The 20,940-nt window shown below is 42.9% G+C and overlaps 1 protein-coding gene across 1 annotated transcript in view; it reads left to right on the top strand.

Annotated features, from left to right (window-relative positions):
- Nucleotides 1-20,940, top strand: part of BLVRA (biliverdin reductase A) — a 41,863-nt gene that overhangs the window by 14,375 nt on the left and 6,548 nt on the right. Inside the window, exons 3-7 of the mRNA XM_019535680.1 lie at nucleotides 12,172-12,301; nucleotides 15,299-15,418; nucleotides 16,967-17,064; nucleotides 18,766-18,873; nucleotides 19,799-19,970. Coding sequence (XP_019391225.1) covers nucleotides 12,172-12,301; nucleotides 15,299-15,418; nucleotides 16,967-17,064; nucleotides 18,766-18,873; nucleotides 19,799-19,970 — 628 coding nt within the window. The remainder of the gene's footprint in view (nucleotides 1-12,171; nucleotides 12,302-15,298; nucleotides 15,419-16,966; nucleotides 17,065-18,765; nucleotides 18,874-19,798; nucleotides 19,971-20,940) is intronic.

Here is a 20,940-nt window from a genome sequence, read left to right on the forward strand (position 1 = left end):
AGGTTGTAGGAAGTACTGATCAGAGCACTGACATTGTTTAAAGAATGGAAATATCAATGGCTAAAGGAGTGTTTTCTGAGTATGTGTATATTTGTTTCACCTTTCTTCTTGGTTATGTTTTCAGTGATGACAATAGTGGGAGTACTGTGAGCCAAGACAGAATTTCTGATTTGTTCTTTGCAGGACTCAGCTCGATGACCAAGTAGTAGAATTGTTCCCAAAGGGGAAGTTTTGTAGTGCAGAATGGCATGCTCAGCATTGCTGAAATATTGCAAGGAAGCATGTTTCTGTTAAGTGAAACTAGTTGCAATTAATCTCCTCCTCTCCTCCCCCCACTTCATTTAAAAAAAAATTGTTCTAATCTAGCCTCTAAAATTATTTGTGCTGGTTTGGAATTGCCCTGTTTTGCCCATGGAGACCTGATATCTGGACAACCTTAGCCGTTTGACTGGCAGACAAAACTCCTGTCTGCTTGTGCAAGTCTCAGCACTCAAGCTCATACCTTGTGCAGGTAGCAGTTGAGGTTGCTTATGAAAACTTCCTCCCATTACACCTAATGTATGGTTCCTTCTAAAAAAAATGTAGTATAATGTATAGTGAAGTACTGTTAAGAATATGCTCTTGAAATACCTATGGTCTACTCATAAAATGTTTAATTTGCTTTATTTTTTTATCAATAGTATTATATGAATTTCTAGAGGTTCCCTCTGGTGGTCATCTTAACAGATGTATGTCTTCAGTTTTTCAGAGTAGCCTAAAAGATGAGAGCATGGGGTACCAAATGGAGCACACTGCTCTGTACCATTGGATGGCTATCCTGACTGTACCTGATTATAGTACTGTACTACTGAAAAGAAAGGTCTGGTAGCTAGACTGAAAACTTTGAGCATGGTGGAGGCCAACACTATGAAAAATATGGAGGGTGGTAAGGTTATGAGGAATTTGAAAATGTCATTTTACTTTCTCCTCCCAATGTCATTTTACCTACTGGGTCTATCTTTCTCCCACTATGAAACACTTGCCATGGTTAGTAATGCTGTGAATGTCTGCTGATTGTTCTAGATGCCTTTGAGGAAATGAGAAGCTAGTACTAGGATACACAGTCTTAGACATATTTTATGCCTCGGTTTTATGCAGTACATACATTCCCTTAATGACAATAGCATGTAAAACTTCACCCGAGTCTTCAAAAATGACCTTAACTGAACTATAATGCAACCTGTTTAATTTTAGAACCTTTTATTTGAAAAAAAAAACCTCTTGATTTAATTTTTTATGAACATTTTTATGGAAAATAGACATTTTTTGACCACCGACAGTCTCCTGTGCGAAGAATATTAATGGCTCGGTCCTCAGCTGATGTAAGTTGCCACAATTCCTGTTCTTCAGCAGAACTCCTCAGACCTTTTTACGTATCTGACTGTATATTTGTATTTCTCTGGTCTTCTGTCAAGATCTGCAATTTCTTTTCTTTTTTTGGGCTTCTCATAGACATGGAAACCTGTCACATAGTTGGGATCCTATGACCTTAAATGGACCAGAAGGCAATCAATATTATCTATTGGATTGAATCCACAGGAAATAGTAATAAAAGGACATGCTTCTGTCCAGATATTTTTGTGCTCTACTGTTACAGTTGGGGGCTAAGGTCCATAAGGGTGTGAGTATTCTCACTAAAATCTAGAATTTGTGCTTAGTGTTAAGAGTCTTTTACAGTTTGCAAGGTTTGGTTTCAAGAATAGTTGAACTGACAGAGACTAGAAAAATTTCTCTCTCTCTCTCTCTCTCCTGCATTTTGGTGTTTTATTTTTTTGCACAAAAAGTCTGCTGTTATCAGATTCCTTGCTGATTTGTTAGTCAAAGGAAAAAGAACATTTTTAAAAATAACACCGTCTGGCTTTTATGTAGCATTCTTCATCAGTACATTTCAAAATGCTTTACAGAAGAAGCAAAGAGCATTGCTCCCTTTTTATAGACTGGGAGATTAAATACAAAAAAGTTCAATGATTTGCTCAGCAGACCAGTAACAGCCAAAAAGAAACCTCATGTCTCCTGATCCCTGTTCAAGAATGCATCTGCTTGGCAGCACAGACTCTCTCTCTCTCTCTCTCTCTTGCTCTCTCCCATGCTTTACTTCACCTGCATTGTCCGGATGGAACACAGGTATCCCAGCATGTCAAGAGTGGATATCTAGTCTTGGTATAGCTGGCTCCTGAAATGTTATTTTGAAGCTCAAGATAAGTATTAGGAGGCATAAAAATCCAGGAATAATGGGCCTATGGTGACCCATCACACTGGAGATAGGGGCTGCTACATTCTGTACAAGCCAGAGGCTCTTCATTAATGCATCCTTCAACCAAGATGTTGTAAGCTTTAGTTACGTGGTCTGGAGTTGACAACAAATGCATGGAGTTCTGGAGTTGGTTTCTGAGAAGTGGGGAAAGATCAACTATGCAGTTTACTGTGAAAATGTCTTTTACTATTGTGACTTCCTGAGAGTCACTCCTGGGATTAAAAACACCTAGAGAATTACATGGCTTTGACAAATGTGGGAGCACATGTCTTTGACAGGGTCAAAGGATGAGTGGGGAAGAGGAAGGGTTGCAACAAATTCTTAAGAGTATTTTCTCTTCTCACTAGCATACTATTAGCCTTGCTTGGGTTTAATTTCACCTAGCGTAGTCCAGTCAGGTGCTGCTGTCTTTTGTGATAGAATTAGTTGATTGTGGAGAGGAGCTGCAGCTTTTTATATGCATTAATTATCTCATGTCTTAGACTTTTGGATCTTAAACCAAACTGAACAGTAACTCCAAAGTATTTGTAGTTCAACCAATATCATCTTGTCACATGCAGTGCACACATTTGCAAAAAGGACCATGGATTTTTCATACTTAAGAGACATTTCTCATGTATGTTTTGCAAGTTGCACCAAACTGGCTCAGGTTGTAGTGTGAATACAGGCAGTGCATATGAATCCTTGGTTTACTAGACAAAATGTTCATGAGTCACTGAGATTCAATTCAAACCATTTCCTTCAAGCTTAAAACTTTCTAATATCATAAAGATATTTCAAATGAAAGAGTTGTTAACCTTTTTTTCCTCCTTTCGTCCAATTAAAATTCTAGTTCTCCCCTTGGATAGTTATGTGGGCACTGATTAATTTAAGCATGAGCACTGTGGATAGATCCAAGAGGAAAATCTGGCCCTCTAATGATAAGCTATAGGACCTTAGTACAAGGAACCTTCTGTTCAGCATTGTATAGCATAGAATATTTTAAGTCAGGCCTTCATCTTAGGCCCATATCTCTCATTGCTTTATATTTAGTTTATGAACATTTTTATTGTACATATAGAAGCAGGGACCGTGCAATATTACCTCAGACTTCATTGCCTTGTTTCTGTGGATTGTCTCAACTCACAGGTGAAGCCCCAAAAGTATATTTTATTAAAGAAAAAGATTCTTTTTCCTCAGAGATTAAAACTAGAAACAATGTATTGGTTACAAGTACAGCTGTCATTTATTGTTAATCAGTATGACAGGCATTTATTTATTTGGTATCTAGTACCACGGGCTCTGGGGGTATTATAAGGTTTAAGTGTGGACACTTGATCTCAGTAATACCAAACATTCTACCTGTAGCTTTGCCAGTAAGCTAGAAAACCCACATTTAATCAGTTTAGAAGGCCTGAGCAAAAGAGCAGATCTATGGACTTTAAACTATTCACACATCACTTGTTTAAATGTTTGTTTATAGCCAGAGAGGAAGAGCTTGCTCTGTTTTCCAGGTATGATGGTGCCAGCCATCATTACAGATTGCCTTCTGCTGGCAAGCCCATGCAGTGTCTGCCTCCAAGTAGTCAATACATCTGCCTCACACATGTGCCTTGCTTTAAGTGGCCATATAAGTGGAGACATGAATCGGGAATGGAGGGTGACAATGAGGAAAACAAACTGCTCTTAAAAAGAAGATCCACGAGTGCTTAAACAAATAATAGTAAAGCATAGTGGATAAAAGCCTTGATAGGATCTTGAGACTCTTATTTTGTGTTCAGCTAACACCTTAAGGATATGATAAGAGGGCTTAAATCCTAGAAATTAACTCCTTTATCATATGATGCTTCCAGAAGCGCATCAGTTTTATCTCTAGGATGCAGTAAAGGTGGCCAAAGAAATGAACTCGTCACATGGCATTCCACTGAAGTCAAAGAGTAGTCACATAATGGACTGGTTAATACCTTGCTGAATTGGGGCCTATAGGTCCCTCTGCACATTTAAATTAATAAATAAACCCTGTACAATTATTTTTTTCAAAGTATACTTTACTCAGCCTCTGCCTTATCTGCTCCGATTTGGTCATGAAAAGCAGCATTTCAGCTACAGGCAGTTCTTGGATTTACGACAATTGGTTCCTAAAAAACATTGATATGCCTATCCTGCAGAATGAAGTTCTGTGGTATATGCTGTCATACACAGGAGAGCTTAATTTAACTAGCATTGGTAGCAATAACAGTGAAGACGCTGTCATTTAGCATAGCACAGGCTTTTTAGCATGAACCAGCCACCAGAGTACATACTCTCCAGGGGCCATGGGTCCCTACTCTGGTTACTAGCATGTCAGCACCATCTGGCTCTTACGTGAAGAAATTAAGGGCTTTATTTTCATTGATATGAAGTCCACTTAGTAAAAAGGCCTTTAAATGGATGAAATGGCACTTAGAATCCTAGAAATATAAGGACAGAAGAGACTTTGATGCCATTTAGTCCCTTCAGTGGAGTAGGTAATTATATCTAGATGGTCTTTGACAAAGGTTTGTCTACTGTATTTTTAGAGCTTACAATGAAGAAGATTTCACAGGCTCCATAGAAGCCTGGACCAGTGCTTTGCTGCTTGTGTGTAGTAAGAAAGATTTCCCTGACATCTAACCTCAGTCTTACAGAAAATGATGCCAATTATTATTTTTGTCCAATACCGATGACTGATGCAATCAACTTTAAATGTTAGCAAGGTACTGTCACTGTGTCTGTCACACTACTCCTTTTCCAGACTCAACAAACCTAGTTGCTTGACTGTCTTTGTATTGGTCCTGATTTTCAATTTTTTAATTTTTCTCCACTGGAATCTCTCTGATTTGTATTAGTTTTTAGGCCTAAGTAAGGTGGCCATAGTGTCGTTGATAATTGGGCTTTGTGTCCTTAAATGGTAAGATGAAAACCAAAATATATATTGCAACTTGACAGTTACTGATTTAGTAACAGCAAGCATATGAAACGAATAGAAGGGGACATTTGGAATGGAGCAAGAAAATAGCAACTATTTTAGGAAATTGACAGCTAAGCTTTTAAATATGCAAAAAGCTAGCTAGTGTTAATATTAAAATGAACAGTCATGCAAAAATTTACTAGTAATTTGTGGTGCTGGAGGAGTGTGATAGTAATCTTTTGACATGGCACATTACAGAAGATGAATGTAAGAGCCTTGGGGAAGAGTATCATTCAAGTATTGTATTGATGCAGTTCACAGTCGTTGTAAAACCTTTTCTTTATAATGCAAGTCATTTATTCCTGCTTGTTAGGGGCAAGAAATTAAAAACCAACACTTGAAAACTGCAAGAAGTATGTATAAGGCTTATTAAAATGCCTGCCTTTCAATGAGTATTCTAGGTTATGTCCAGGCAGAATGCACCTGCTGCAATCTTGAATTTTTATAGATATGTAGTGAGGAGACTTTACAGCTGGAGGATTGAGTCTGGGACAGAGAATAAAGAACTGCATTTTCTTCATGTTTGTGCACTGACTGTGTGTGGCCTTGGGCAAATCAGGTAAAATGGAGAATAACATTCTCTTGTTTTATTCATGTGTAGGTAAGTTAGTATTTGCATAGCATTTTAAAATGTGAAATTGCTGTGACAGTGTTAAGTATTACTGTTACATTCAACTGGAATACATGTGCTGTACTACCAGATTCCTCAGCCATTTCTAGTAGAACATGCTGCTGCTGAATATCCGTGATAGATCTGGCTGGAAAATGCCTGTTCAATGTGGAAAAATTATTTAGGCATGATACACCTGCTGCTGAACACACAAAGTATGTCCTATGGTGAATGTTAGTGGAAAGGAACAGCATGAGGAAATAAAGTTTGAAGAAAGGCCAGCAGGAAAAGAGTTTCAGAATAATGATAGCTCTGAATGGAATAGTAGAGTTGCTAGTAATTTATTTCAGTAAGAAGCTGGTTTGCATAGGAGAAATTTCCTGACGACGCTGCTACCACTGAATAAAAGGATTCCTTTCTCCCTTCTGTTTTCAGTCATCCTACGCACACAGTCTTCCTCACTACTTATGGGAGTCATTTTTAACTTGCTGTCATGCTGCAAGACATAACTCTTCCCTCTGTACCTATCATTCTTTTTTTAGGCTGTCAACACTGCTCATTATTAGGGCATAGCACTTGGTTTTTGCAGCAATCCATAATGCTCCTTCACAAAAGTTGCATGGGCTTTGGGCTCCTTAGCGCTTGAATAATTTTCTTGACAGCCTGTTTCTTTTACAAGGTCATTTAATAAAGGAGGACAGAAAAAGCAAGCATTGAATTCTGGTAGAAGTATTATTGTGTAGTTTATTGCACACCTTCTTCCAGTTTGCCTACTGAGATTGTGATTGCAGCATCCCAGAATCCTCTGTTAGAGCTTTGACTGGTGTTACAGAATTTAACAAACCTGTGAGTGGATCCAGAGTGCCGCGGTTACAGAATGAATATTCCTTTTTGTTATTTCCATTATTTCACAAGAATATGTACCCAGTGACCTATTTTGAATGTTAGAAATAATAAGAGAACTGGTATCACACATGTAAATATGTAAATAATGGTTTGGAATAGATATCTGTCCTCGGAGATGCATGGTAGGTGCAGAATATCACCCAACAGCATTGTATTTAATTTTCTTGGTGAATAGTTTTAAGGATTTCTCACGATGTTTCAGGATTTCTCACAGTGTAGGGCACAGGGAAGTCGAGCTCTTCAGGCTGGCAGGATAGATCCTGGGACTCCCCCAGCTGGTGGTTAAGTCTGCCAGTGGCAGGGTTAGGCTTATGGCTGGTAGGGTTCCCTTTGCTACAGGGAAGCCTGCAGGGCTTTGCTACAGTGAAGGTTGCAGCAGCTAGAGATCTCCCAGCTAGGTTTAAGGATGGAGTTTGGGGGCTTTGCAAGCTCATTTGTGATCAAGGCTGTTGCTACAAGTTTTCTGTTTGGGTATGGGAAGAATATAATGCAGAAGCTGTATCTAAGGTCCATTGATCATTTTCTTATCTGTACATAAATGAAGACCCTGCAGGCTATATTGAATGCCTGATAGCTTCTGGGTAAAGGTTGAGATATTGTGCTTGACCTATGAAGCTGTGAAGAGCAGAGGACCCTGTTTAAATGGCTAGTTGCTATGACAACAGGTTGCCTAGTAACTACTTATTAAAGGATTAAAAAGCTTCTCGCTTCACCCTTTTAGACGCATCTGCTTTGAGAGGCCAGGATTTTGCACTTCGGATGAAATTTGGGAGGGTTTTCAAAAAGGAAGCCGTAGCTTTGATGTCCTGTATCCTAAACATCTGTTGAGAAATAGTTTTGGTTTCTAGCAGTGAAAGAACAGACTCGGCTCTTCTCTCTCGTATTCTGTACTGAAATGTCTGTCAGCAGTTAGTGAGTGGAAGGTGGTGCTTGGGAATGAGAAGCCTGCAGACCTTTCAGGAGGGCTTGGCTACTGTTGGAGGACTACTCCAACTCACAAAGATAACTGAAGATGATAAATATTAACCCAGTTTAGGATTCAGGTGTCCTAAACATTCTTGAACTCCAGCACAGAACTGTATCCTCACTTCTCCATCTGGCTGGCTGCTGGAATTCTTCTATTGTTACAAGTGAGCTGGCTCTGCAAGCCCAGGCTAATAATTAGAGGGTGCACTGATGTATTATAGCAAGGCTGTCCAACTGGTGGCCTATGGGCTGCATGCCGCCCCTGGGGAGGTTAACCTGTGGCCCCTTGGCTGCCAGTTTGGGTGCCACTACCACCCATCACTCCTGTTGCTCCTGCTGAGGGGTGTCGAGGCTGCCCCTCCCTCCTTTAGCTTCCACCTCTTGCCCCCTTCTCTGGAGGTGGGGCAGGGTTGCCTGGGGGGGACGAGGGTCAAGGGAACCTGCAGCTGGGAGCAGGGGTGGGGACTCAGGACGCCTACATGGTGCGGATGTTTACTGCATGGTAAGCGGGTGTTTACTGCTTGGGTGGGGTGTGATCTGCATAGTATGTGGCCAAGGGCACTCAGAGGTGGACAGCCCTGCATTAAGGGAACTTTCTGGGTGTAGAAAGAAGGTGGGATTTCACATGTCACTTGCAAATAGTGATTTAATTATTTTTTAAACTGGTTTCTTAAATCGAAAATAAATGATGTGCTATATTAATAAGGCATGGTGAACACAACAGGAGCATTTGCTTTTAGCTCAGTAATTCTCAGCCAGGGTGTTGTGGCACCCCAGGATGCCATGAGATCCTTTCAAGGATGTCATGGGATGCTATGCGATATTACCACTGTGGCTAAGTATAGACAGTCAAAAAGCCGGAGGCTGAATTGATTGCAGGTTAGTCTAAAATGCATAGATTAAATTGATAAGCAAGTGATCAGACATGCACTTTTGATTCCAGAAATGCAGTCATATGCCTGCCGTGGCCCAGGCCAAAAGTCAGGGGGCGCTAGAGTATGCCTTCTGGCTCACCCAGAGCAGATATCCTGGGCCAGGTCTAGTTTATGCACCCTGCAAAGGTAGAGGTGGGGGTGGTTTGCAGGGATGCTCTGAGTTGACTTGAATTTGGAGGGGATCTGGGACAGAAGTTCAATAAACCAAATGAATCTGAATCAGTTAAGTCTAATACTATGTCCATCCAGGTTTATCTTAAACTGGTTTTGGCCATTTTGAACGTGGTTTATGTGCACTGAACTTCTGTTGTGTTACAGATTTGAACTGGTTTCCAATCATATATGCATAATTTCTATCCCCGGCCTGTTAGTCATGCAGACACCTGCGCCAGGGGTGTCAAACTCACCCCAAGCCTTGGGTCAGATCCATACCATCTGGGCTCTTCCCTGGCTGGATCCTGGATCCAGTGGTGCGGGTCCAGGGGTGGACAGCAGAGCAGGTTAGGGAATTGGGCAGCAGTGCGGGTCTGGTGATATACAGCAGTGGGGCAAGCAGGGGCTGTATCTGCACAGGACTTACTCACCCCTGGCTGCTGATGGCCACGTCCATTCACATCCTGGGACACTGAATCCTGTAGCAGGCCATGCTACACTGGCCATGCCTCCCAACTTCTAGTAGCTGGCTGCACTATAGGCAGACTAGTTAAAAAGGTGTTGTGGGCCATATCTGGCCCGTGGGCTGTATGTTTGACACCCCTGTACTACACAATTCACAAGATAAACCCAGAGATTTCAAACACAAATCCAGAGTGTCAAAACAATCCTTCCCTGTTGTCGGCTTCATGAGTTCTTTGGAAAAGAAGAGTTGCTCTAGTATTTTTTCCATAGTCAAGAAACAAGTGAAAACAAAGAGCTGGCATTTTCTAAGGGGTGCCTAGTCTAACAAGGGGGTTGGGAGTCTTAAAAGGTTGAAAAGCACTGCTCTAGCTTGGATCTGAACAGAGAGCATTTTAAGAATCCTGGGCAGTACACCATAAACTGAAATGATCTTAAAGAGTTACCAGCTGATCCTTGACTGTGTATCAGAGGACTTGGTTCTCATTTACACTGAAGGCCCTTTTGTATGGCTTTTGGAGCACATGCAACTTTAACTTATACCTACTTCAAGGCCACTTTCCACTTCTGCATAGAATTATAGAATCATCGAAAATTAAGGTTGGGAGGGACCTCAGGAGGTCATCTAATCCAACCCCCTGCTCAAAGCAGGACCATCTCCAACTAGAACATCCCAGCCAAAGATCTGTCTATCCTGGTCTTAACCTCCCAGGATGGAGACTCCACAACCGCTCTATGTAGCCTGCCCCAGTGCTTCCCTACCCTCCTAGTGAGAAAGTTTTTCCTAAATATCTAACCTAAACTTCCCTTGTTGCAACTTGAGACCACTGCTTCTCGTTGTGTTAGCTGCTGCAACTGAGAATAGTGTAGCTCCATCCTCTTTCAAACCCCCTTCAGGTAGTTGAAGGCTGCTCTTAAATCCCCTCTCAGTCTTCTCTTCTCCAGACTAAGTAAGCCCAGTTCCCTCAGCCTCTCCTCAGAAATCATGTTCCCTAGCCCCCAAACTATTTTTGTTGCCCTCTGCAAAGGGGCAACAGTATAAAATTGGGCTTAGGCTGGGTTTGGTGGGAATTTTGATTTTGTAACTTGGATTATATTGTATATTATATGCAGGCACAGGGCTGAGCAAGATCTCCACTCCCTGATGAGTGGTGTCATTACAGTGTGTCACAACTAGTGATAACAGCACGGTACTGTGATTCCAGTGGGGCTCTTCCAACATCAATCATTTCGATCATTGTTCTGCCTTTATTATACAGTGCAGACAGCAATACACAGGAAGGAAGTGAGTGGTATTGGTGCTGACAGGAATATGTATGTAGAGATATTAGAAGGGAAAAAACAGGTGCAGCATACATGGTGGAAGTCTTCAGTGCTGGGTGTTAAAAAATTCTTAGCAGCTGTTGCAGAACTGGATGGCAGAGAGCCTGCATGTGGGCCAGTCTGTACTGTAATCCCCTCAGACAAGAGTCACTGAAAAGAGATAAGATTTTTAGGAAAGACTTGCAGGGATGAGATCATGTAGCAGAACTAATCGGAAGAAGAGCTGTGTGGCGAGAACTTATTCCACCAACTGGGGGGGCGTGGAAAGAAGGGAGAAGACGGTCACAAAACAGGAAGAAGCAGAACTGGGAATGAGGAAGTTATGGGTCAGAACTATGTCATGCTTTGCTATGTCCCAAATATTTTCCACCTCTCCATGACTGTTCTTTGTCAGGAGCCAGCAAACCTTTTCAAGCTGCAGGCCAGAACTACCCAGCCCTCAGTGGTAGGGGGGTTTTCGCTGCTCCCACATTGGACTGTGCCCACATTGCCACTGCTCCTAGCTCCCTGCTTCCTAGCTGTAGTATCAGTGCAGTTGTGCTTGCACTGTAGCCTTCAGGGGTGGAGAGAAGTAGCAGCAGTGTGAGCACACCTTCCAACTCCCTATCCCTAGCGTAGGCCTTTGCTGTGAAGCCCCAGCACAGGCATGAACACAGTCATGGTCACAGATAAAGCTCTGTGGCTTCATGAGCTGGATCCAATGGCTGTGTAGGCCATACGTTGCTGCCCCTTCTTAATCATGCTTGACAAGACTTGCTTTTTTCCACAAACTCCAAAATATTCCATAAGATATATTCACAAAGCTGTATTGTCCTTCTGAGCATACTGGAGCACAAAGAGAGCAGAGAAGAGAACATAGATCTCATTGCTCGGGGTCTGCCATCCTACCCAGTGGACCACACCACCCCTGACTAGTGCTCCAGTATAATAGTAGGGAATTATGCTGTTGAAAGTGAGATGTAAAACTGAGGTGATAGACAGCTCTCCTTGAAGACCTTATGGTGTTTTTGACAAGACTAGAAATGTCAGACAAGTAGGCTGGCCAAATGGACTGTTTGTCTTGGCACTAGCATTCTCCAGTAGTTCTACCTGGAAAAGTCCTGAAGTTTTATGCCGTGTTGCTGTGTACTGTTAGTGTCAGCATTGCTCCCTGGAGGTGGCTGCGTTGTAGAAACTTGGGGCGTGATCTTAGTGTTTAGTTTATGTAAAATCTTATTAGTTTTGCAAAGCATTTGGAGCTCCATCAGGGTATTAGGTACTATCTAAATGGAAGACCTTCTCATTACTGAAGTTTTGCCTCTCCATTTGGGAGAGAGGAAGGAACCTTGTGCTTTGGATCTGGTGCAGGAACTGTGAATGATGAGAACCTTTAGGTCCAATTCTGTGAGGTATTGATCATTGTTAAATCTTGGAAGATGTAATTGCACACAGCATCAGGGTATCTTTTGACTCACCATCACAATGGGTGTATAATGGACAGTGTGTAGGGGTTCCTGGTGTCCAAAAAGGGGCAAATCAATTTGTTTCTGATCTTTTTTTTCTCTCTCTCTAATTTAGACTAACAGAATGATTGGGACTGTGGTGGTTGGAATTGGAATTGCTGGATCTGTGCGGATCAGGGACTTGCTGAATCCAATCCCTTCCAGCCCATCTGAGCATCTGAAGCTGTTTGGCTTTGTATCCAGGTTAGAGATTTCAGTTGTGAGTTTGTGGAGCACGTTGTTTTCCCTTGTGCAGACCTCCCTCTCTTTCCCTTCTGAGCATATTGTTTTTTAGGCTCACAAATACCTTAGATGTTATATTTCTCTGGTATAATGAATGAGACCATGGAAAATGCATTTTACGTGACCACATTTGCACCTGGAGCAGGGATGGGCAATTATTTTGGCTGAAGGGCCACTTACTGAGTTTTTGTGTCCTCTTAACCACCACACTTCTCACCCACTCTGCCCGGAGCTGTAGGACACCTTGATCCTGCATCTCTGACCCAGAACTGTGCCAGCCCTGTCTGCAGCACAGACGATGCATAAGTGTTCACTGTGGGGGGAGCACAATGCTGTGCCACCGCTGCTGTCCCTGCTGCTGTTGGGCACTGGTTCTGACTGGGATGCAGCCCTGTGCCCTGCACCCTGCTGTCAGCACAGAAATTGTACCACTGCTGCTGCCCTGGCTGCTGCTGGGTAATGGGTGCAGCCTGGCTACAGACTTGCACCCCACCATTGGCACAAATCTGGGGGGAACATGTACCAGTGCCCCCCACCCCCAGGCATCACCTGTGGTCTGCAGCTTACACCACCACCCACCTGGCACAGCAGAAGCAGCCCTGGGAAGACACTGGCATCAGCTGTGGACATGCTGGGCAGGTTCCAGGTGGGGGTCAGGGTGTCTGCCTGCGTCCACAACTCACACAGCCATGTCCGTGCTGGGTGGAAGCAGTCCCGGCTGCCTGCCTGGTGCAGCAGAAACAGCTCTGCCTACCCTTCTGGCACTATGCAGCAGCTGGAGCTGCTGGCCTCCCACGGGTTGGACCCCATGAGTTTGTGGCCACCTGCCCGTGGACCTGATACAATCAGTTGGTGGGCTAGATCAGTGGGCCTTATTTTGTCCACCCTTGATCTGGAGGTTAAATTAGAAAATTAGCGTATGAAGCTTTGTGAAGTGAATGGGTCTGATCACTTTAGTTCAGGTACTTTTGTGCCCTAATTTCCGTTTAAGTTTGTGAAATCTGAGGGATCTCAGCATGCTGCAGGATCAGGTCTTTATAAAAGAGACATAGAAATCATATAACCAAAGTCTATTGTGTGTCCAGATTCCCACAAATGTGAAAAAAATCACATTGATGAGCTCATGTCTATAGGTAATTCAGATGAGGAATTCTGATGTTGCAAGTCTAGTATGAAAATCTGTATTTTTGAAGCCAGCTGTACATGGTGGAGAACAAATCCAATAAAGTTCATGTTTGGGCAGCAGCAGCAGCATTGGTTCTCAGTAGCTTTCAGCCTGTGGGTACCATAGCAGTGAGGCATAATAGTTTTAAAATATGTTAATGAGGCATGTATGGCTCTCAGCATGGATGTTTTTTCCCGGTATATATAATCAATGAGTCATGCCTACTGGACATAGGAAGGACCTATTAGGTCACTCATTACACTCCCTGCCCATGCAGTTTGATTCCCTACGGTGCCACAGCTACTGCATTTACCCCAATCCAAGAAAACTTTGAATTTAAGATGACCCCCAAATAATTAGATTCTATAAATGGAAAATTAATACATTTGTTATAATTTTCCATGTATAGAATTTAATTATTGGAGGGTTATCTGAAATTTATCCCCACCACAGCTGCTGTGGGGAAAGCAATGGCAGGGGGATGGGGAGTTGGGGAGTCGAGCAGCCTGACCCCTGACCTTTGCCCCCTGCCACCTGTCCCCCCGCACTGTCTGCACCTTCTGGCAGTTACTCCCCTCCTACCCCTCCTTGGCTGCTGCTGTTTACCCTCAACTGCAGCTCCAACTCTGGCCCTAGTCCATCCTGGAGCATGGAGTACATGGTGGCTCTGGTCCCCAGCTGGCCAGGCAGCAGTGGCTGTGGCAGCAGCCACTCTGGGACTGGGCTGGAGCTTCAGCCAAGACTGGGGCCAGAGCTGTTGCCACTGCTGCCTGGCTGGGCAGGGGCTGGAGCCACCATGTGCTCCAAGCTCTGTGCTGGAACTGGAGGTGGAGCCGGAGCCTGAGGGTAAGAGGCAGCATTGGTGGGGTAGGCAGTGGGTGGGTACAGAAGAGGCAGAAGGAGACATGGGGGCAGTGGCTCTGACTCTGACCCCGAACCTGATTTGGGGCCAGAGTTGGAGCTGGAGCCAAAGCCACTGCAGCTACATGACCCCGCTGTCTGACCCCTACCTTGTACTCAATTTTAAGATAAGAGGCTTTTCCCCCCTTGTGAATGGGGGGCTCTTGTCTTGGATTCAAATAAATATGGTAGTACTGAATGACCAAAGTGGTAGGGCTTCTTCCTTTGAAGGAGCTCCATCAGCCTAACATACAATTCAAAGGTAGTCTTCCCAGGACAGTTACTGCTTTGACCACATTTTCCTGCTATTTGTATCCCTCTACACTATCAAATATAAGCAACCTGTCTTCATTTTCAAATTATCTTCATGCCCTGTATGTCCTCCTACACATCTGTCTTATCAATATGTTGTTTCTAGCTTCTGCTCAGACATTTGGACCAGCCATCACTTCCTACCTGTTACATTTTCAGACAAGTGCATTTGTGCTGCTGCATGGAGGAGGAATTCCCTTTATAAACATCCTTGCTGTGCTCCTTCACTCTCTCACAGTGCCAACAAAATGATTGACAGTGGCAAGGCACCTGGTGTCTGGAGATCAGTACTGATCATGCTAACCTGTATTTGCCTCATTCTTTTTTTCATGTGCTCCCCTTCTGTCTGCCCTGCATCATTTAGTCTCCAGTCCTGGATTGTAAGCTGTTTGTGCCAGTGGCTATGTTTTGGTTCTGTGTTTTTAATGTTATTTATTTATTTACAGGACCTACACAAGTGGAGTATTGCACCAAGAGTGGGACATCTAAGATGTTATTGCAATACAAATCATACTAACAAGAGGGAGCGGGCTGTGATGCTACCTTTCATATTCTGATTTTTATTTAATTTGGATAATTAGGAGAAATGTGGGAAATGTTAAAGAGGCCAAGCAGATTAACCTGGAAGATGCTCTGAGAAACAAAGAGATCCAAGCAGCCATCATCAGCACAGACAACAAAAACCATGAAGAGAGTGTCAGGTACATACTTCTCTCCTTTGTTTATTGCTTCTTTAGTAATAGAGTTATATGTAGGGGCGATAAAATATGCATTGTCAAAGGATGAAGCAACATCTAAACATAATCCTTTTGTTAGCACTGTAACAATAACTCCCACCCTCTCCAAATAAATGTGACTATGAGGTTTAAATCTTCCAAGGTAAGAGGACAAAGGCACCTCCCATTGTGTCTATGCACAGGTGCTAGTCTTGTTGGATTTGCATATGTCTAGTTGAAATAGAAGAAGTGGATTTGTGTTCTTGAGTTCCTGTAATTCCCAAACCCTGTTCATTCCTTCTGTTCTCATCCAGTCCATTTTGTTCCTAGTATTTTGTATTTCTGTTGCGATGGTCTCTAGCAACTTGAGCCCCCAAATGTCCTTGGTAGGTAGGGAGGTAACATTTTCATTATACAGATAGGTAGAGGAAGACATGGAGACACTCGTGGTCTGATCCAGAAAAGCACTTGGGTACCAAAGCTGAACTGAGATATCTAATTTCAAAACTGCAATCCTGGATATTGGATAAAATAAACAAACAGCAGAAACCAAACCCAGGTCTCCCTGCTCCCAAGCAAGTGCCCTTATCAATCACCTGAAGTGTCTTGCTGTCTGGTTTTTTTTACTTAATATATTTTGAGCTCTTTTCCACAGAGTGGAATAACTTTAACAAATGAAGTGGAGAAATCCCTTTACTCCAGAACAGGCTCTGACCTAGTGGTTAAGGCACTTGATAGGGAGGTAGGTTTGAATTCCCTCCAGCAGAGAAGGAAAATGAGCTCAGATCTCCCATGTCATGTCTGGGTGCTGACTGATTATTGTATGAAAGAAAGAGGCAGTGCCCCTCCCACTACCCAGTTCCCATGGCTGGAAAGAAGACTGACCCCTGCTCAGTGTTTGAAAGAGCAGCTGAAGGCATCTAACTGTAGTAGAAATTTCCAGGCTGTGAATCCCAAGTGGATGGAAGAGCTTGCATATAGCACTGAGTCAAGTGTCTCATCCTGGGAGATAGATGAGATTTAAGACACAGCTGCATCTTCAGCACTTTTTTTATTGCTTAACTTTAGGCCAGTGGTTCTCACCCTTTTTAGATTCATGGCACCCTTTGGAAAATGCCAGCTTTTGGTTTTTATTCCTTTTTTGACTGCAGAAAAATAATAGAGCAATTTTTTGCACACCTAACCATGCTAACATTTTGTGGAGTCTAATGGCACCCTTGAAAAGATCTCAAGGTACCCAAGGGTGCCACAGTACTAAGGCTGAGAAGCTCTGCTCTTGGCTCTTACTTTTTCCACTTGATGGTGATTTAGGACCCCATTTTAAGATGTCTAAGCTACACAGTGCATGAGAGAGTTGCACACAGAAGATAATCCAGAACTCTATGTTAGGGTTCTTTGTCTCCAGTCCTAGAATGTTTCTTATCCTGTCCTCAAGGGGTCTGATGGCCACTAGCATCAGAAGATTTATGGGGGAGAGAGCAATTTTTGGTCTGATTTGAAGACTTTCTACTCTTTTTATCTATCTTGTTTCAGAATGTTTCTGGAGGCTGGGAAACATGTCCTGGTTGAGTATCCCATGGCGCTGTCTGCTAAGGCAGCCCATGACCTCTGGGAGTTGGCTGAGCAAAAAGGTAATGACACTTTAATATTCTAGGTGTTTTTAAATTTTAGTCTGGGTTTTTTAAAATGACAATTATCTGTTTCATGGTAGCTCCTCAAACTTGCAAATAAGGAGCAAGGCCCCCTTGTATCAGTCATCGTAGAAACCAAAAAGCAAACGACAGAGCCTGCTCTGGAGAACGTCCAGTGCAGGATTTGGAGAATATGCAACAGGTGAACAAACAGAGAACTACAAAGAGCAAGATGCTGACCAAGACGGGTGCATTAACATTAATAGCAGATTCACTACTGGCTGGCACTAACACAAATAATGTAATTGGACAACTGTATCCATCCATAGTCATTAAAAATAGTTATGAACCAAAACATAATCCGTATCAGTAACTCTGGGATTTTTGACCTCCCCTTCCCCCAAGACTTTCCTTCCCCTGGAAATAGAACCATAAACAATCCCTTTCTTGGTTGTGGTTGATATGACACAAACCTCTCTGCCTATGTATGCATCATACATTTATTCCTTTATGAGTTATCATAGCATCTGTGTTTGAGAAAAGAATCCATTTCTAAGCAACACCTTGTTTCTGTTACGTATACAGCCCTAGTCATGAGTGCTGACAGCACGGCTGAGGGGTGGTTGTTGGCAGCCCAGCTGAGATTAGATTAAAGGTATTGTGGAGGTGGCCCCATTTGCACTGCAAGAAGGGGTGCAATGCTAGGCAGGAGCAGAGCTCAAACCCTTGGACAGGGTGTAGTGTACCCCTGCAGACTCACTCCTTTGTAATCCTTCTTCAGGTACTTATGTGCTAAAAGTCTGGAGCTTAGCATTTCACATACCTCTACCTCCTGAGTACTCACAAGGAAGTGGCTCAATGCAATGCCATGCAGAGATACCTAAGCTAGCTCTGAATATGCTTGTTCTAGAACCAGAAATGATAGAGATGCATTTGTTCAGTTCTTTGCCTGGGATAATCCATTCTACCAGTGTCTCGTGTTGTACAAATGTAGCCATACTCTGTCTCATTCTGGAGCTAGTTCATGCAGAGTTGTGGTATCTCTGCAAGGTGCTGCCTTGAGCCTTATAGATATACCCTTACTGTTGTGCTAATAACTGCATCAGTTCCAGTTAAGCAGAACTTAATGCCTGTTCAGTCATAACAGCAGTTCCTATTGTTACACTAAATTGATTCTCTTGAAGGCATCCCGATGAATGTGTCTTGAATGAGGGCCAAATTTTGAGGCATGGTGGGTAGCATGTTACTCCAAAAGTAGTCTCACTGCTAGCAGTGTAGCAAGGAACTCCCTGATGTGCTATTACAATCTGGTTGTAAATAATGTATTTATACCTTTGTTAAATGTATCATTTATATGGGAGGGTGGCAAGAGAGAGGGTCAGGACTTTACACAAACTTTTCTTTGAACATGAGTGTCTCCACTGCACATTGGTTTAATTGACATGATCCACATTAAAATCCATGTCTAAAAGGTTGCTCGTGGATAACTCGTATGTTGCTCCTGAGAACAGTGAATTCAAACTGAATTCCTGGTATAATGCCTGACAGTCTTTCTTGGCACCATTCTGTCAACTGTGCTTAGGCTATTTGTGCAAAATTTTCTCACACTGAGTGCTAAAGGGTTTACTGCCTACTTATGGATTTGGATTCAAGCTGAAAGCTTTTAGTAATTCTATTTGATCCTCATTTCCTCAACAACAGGTAAAGTCCTCCATGTGGAGCACATTGAACTTATGACGGAAGAGTACAAGCAGCTGAAAAAGGAGGTAGCTGGGAAGGAACTTGTCAAGGGAGTCCTACATTTCACAGGTCAGTTATTAAAGACTGCATTTCCTGAGAGAGTGGCAGTCCAAGGCCAGCCACTTTAGTCATTATTCATTCACTTCTGTAGAGGTTGAAGCCATGCAACCAGGACCCATATATTACGTTCTAGCTCTGGATGCTCGCCTGAAATTATAGAGGCCTTCAAAACCCTCTCCCTTAACAGTTGCCTATATGGAGGAGAGGCTCTGTGTTCCATTAATCTCTCCCAAATATGTTTGGAGGCATCTCCTCCACTTTTTCTATATTGGGTTATGAGTTCACAAAGAAATGGGACAATATTTGTATGTTGGTATAAGGGAGATTACTCCCTTAGAGCCCCTTCATCTTCACTTGAGCTCCACAAAGCATAGAGAGCTCTAAGGAATTGCCCCACACTTTAGTGAGGAACCCTCAGGCTCTTCTCCTTGTAAGACAGATTTGAAGTTTCATTTTTCCCAGCTCTGTGAACCCCCACCCAAGGAACCAACGTATCCCTGGAGTTCTATTCTACATAAATTGTATCTTTTTTCCATCTTTCTGTCTACCTTCTGATGGGGTCTTGGCATGGGAATAGAGTTCATTTGTTCTGTTCTCTTCCCTTTTTTACCCACAGTGCTACTCAAAATGGGATAGAATTATAGACCATGCCTGCATTAGAGCAAAAGAGTTGATGCATTTAAGAGATCACAGAGAGGTTTAAAAGGTTCTGTTCGATAGGGTCTAACCTTTAACAACAGAAAGACAGCAGCTGACCTTCACGGGACTGATTTAAGTGGAATACTGAGTGATGAGACTCAGTGATCAGACTGGACTCTGTCTGATGTCTCGCTCTCTGGCCCATACACATCTTCTGCCCTTGCTATTACAATCTGTGCTGCTGATTTGAGGCACCTTCCCCCTTTCTCAAGATGCTCCATTTTTATTTCTATAGGTGGTCCCCTGGATGAAAAGCGATCAGGCTTCCCCTCTTTTAATGGAATTGCCCGCCTTACTTGGCTAATTGATCTCTTCGGGGACCTTACTGTCACCTCAGCCACCAGAGAGGAACAGAAAGAAAAGGACTATTCGAAAATGACAGCCCATTTTGAGACTGCAAACAAGAAGTGAGTAACATATTGACATGGGAGTGGATTAGCCAGGTTGTATAGGCAGAAGGCAGGGCAGGGTGGCACCTCAGAAACTAACTTGTTCAGAGAGGCACGGGCTTCTGTATGCTAACATTAAATGAAGTTGTAGCTGTCACCTACGAAAGCTCATGTCTCTCTGAATCTGTTAGTCTCTGAGGTGCTATCCTGTCCTGCCTTCTGCTTGACTTCTGACTAACATGGCTAACTACCTTCCTACCTATGATGTACAGCTATCTTCAGCAGGAACTCTTCTGTACCTTCTCCTCTCTTAAATTGTTTTGTAACACTCTATTAAAATAAGGAAAGGAAGAATGAAATGGATAAAAACACAATGAAAAAGAACTCTCTGTAAGAGACACCAGCTTAAGAAGTGCAGTCCGTAGTGTTTGTGCTAACAAGGGCTGCTGTCAGACAGTATCCATCTAAGAAAAAGAGGTCCTGAGAGAGGTTTCTGGTGTCAGAAGTAAAGGACTGGACCCATGATGTATGTTAGCATTTGAGAACCTAAGACTTTACTTTCATATTCAGAAAAAGTTTTGAGATCCAGAATGGAGCACCAGAAACTCTTGCACTGAGCACAGCAGGGTGGATACTTAGAAAGTGGCTCTCAATTTTTGAGAGGTCATGGGCTGCTAATAATACTCTACACTGAAGTATTGTACTGCCTTTACAAACATCATGTAATATTCATAATGCCCTTTTGGGGAAGGTGGGTAAGAACTGCTCTTCCCATTTTACAGATTGATACAGTGAAACCCCAAGAGGTTAAGAGACTTGGCTTTGCTGCCTGTTCCATAAGCTTAGGAATGTCAAGCACACTGTTTTGATTACTGTATTATCCAGGCAAGCAAGCCTCTTTTTAAACATCAGAGTTTTACAATAGCAGATCTTGGCTTCTTTATGAATTACAGCTGAGAGGCTAAATAAATGTGGGTAAATGTAGATC

The sequence above is a fragment of the Crocodylus porosus genome, unplaced genomic scaffold (assembly GCF_001723895.1).
Source record: "Crocodylus porosus isolate Cpor-Errol unplaced genomic scaffold, CroPor_comp1, whole genome shotgun sequence".
Taxonomy (NCBI): Eukaryota; Metazoa; Chordata; order Crocodylia; family Crocodylidae; genus Crocodylus; species Crocodylus porosus.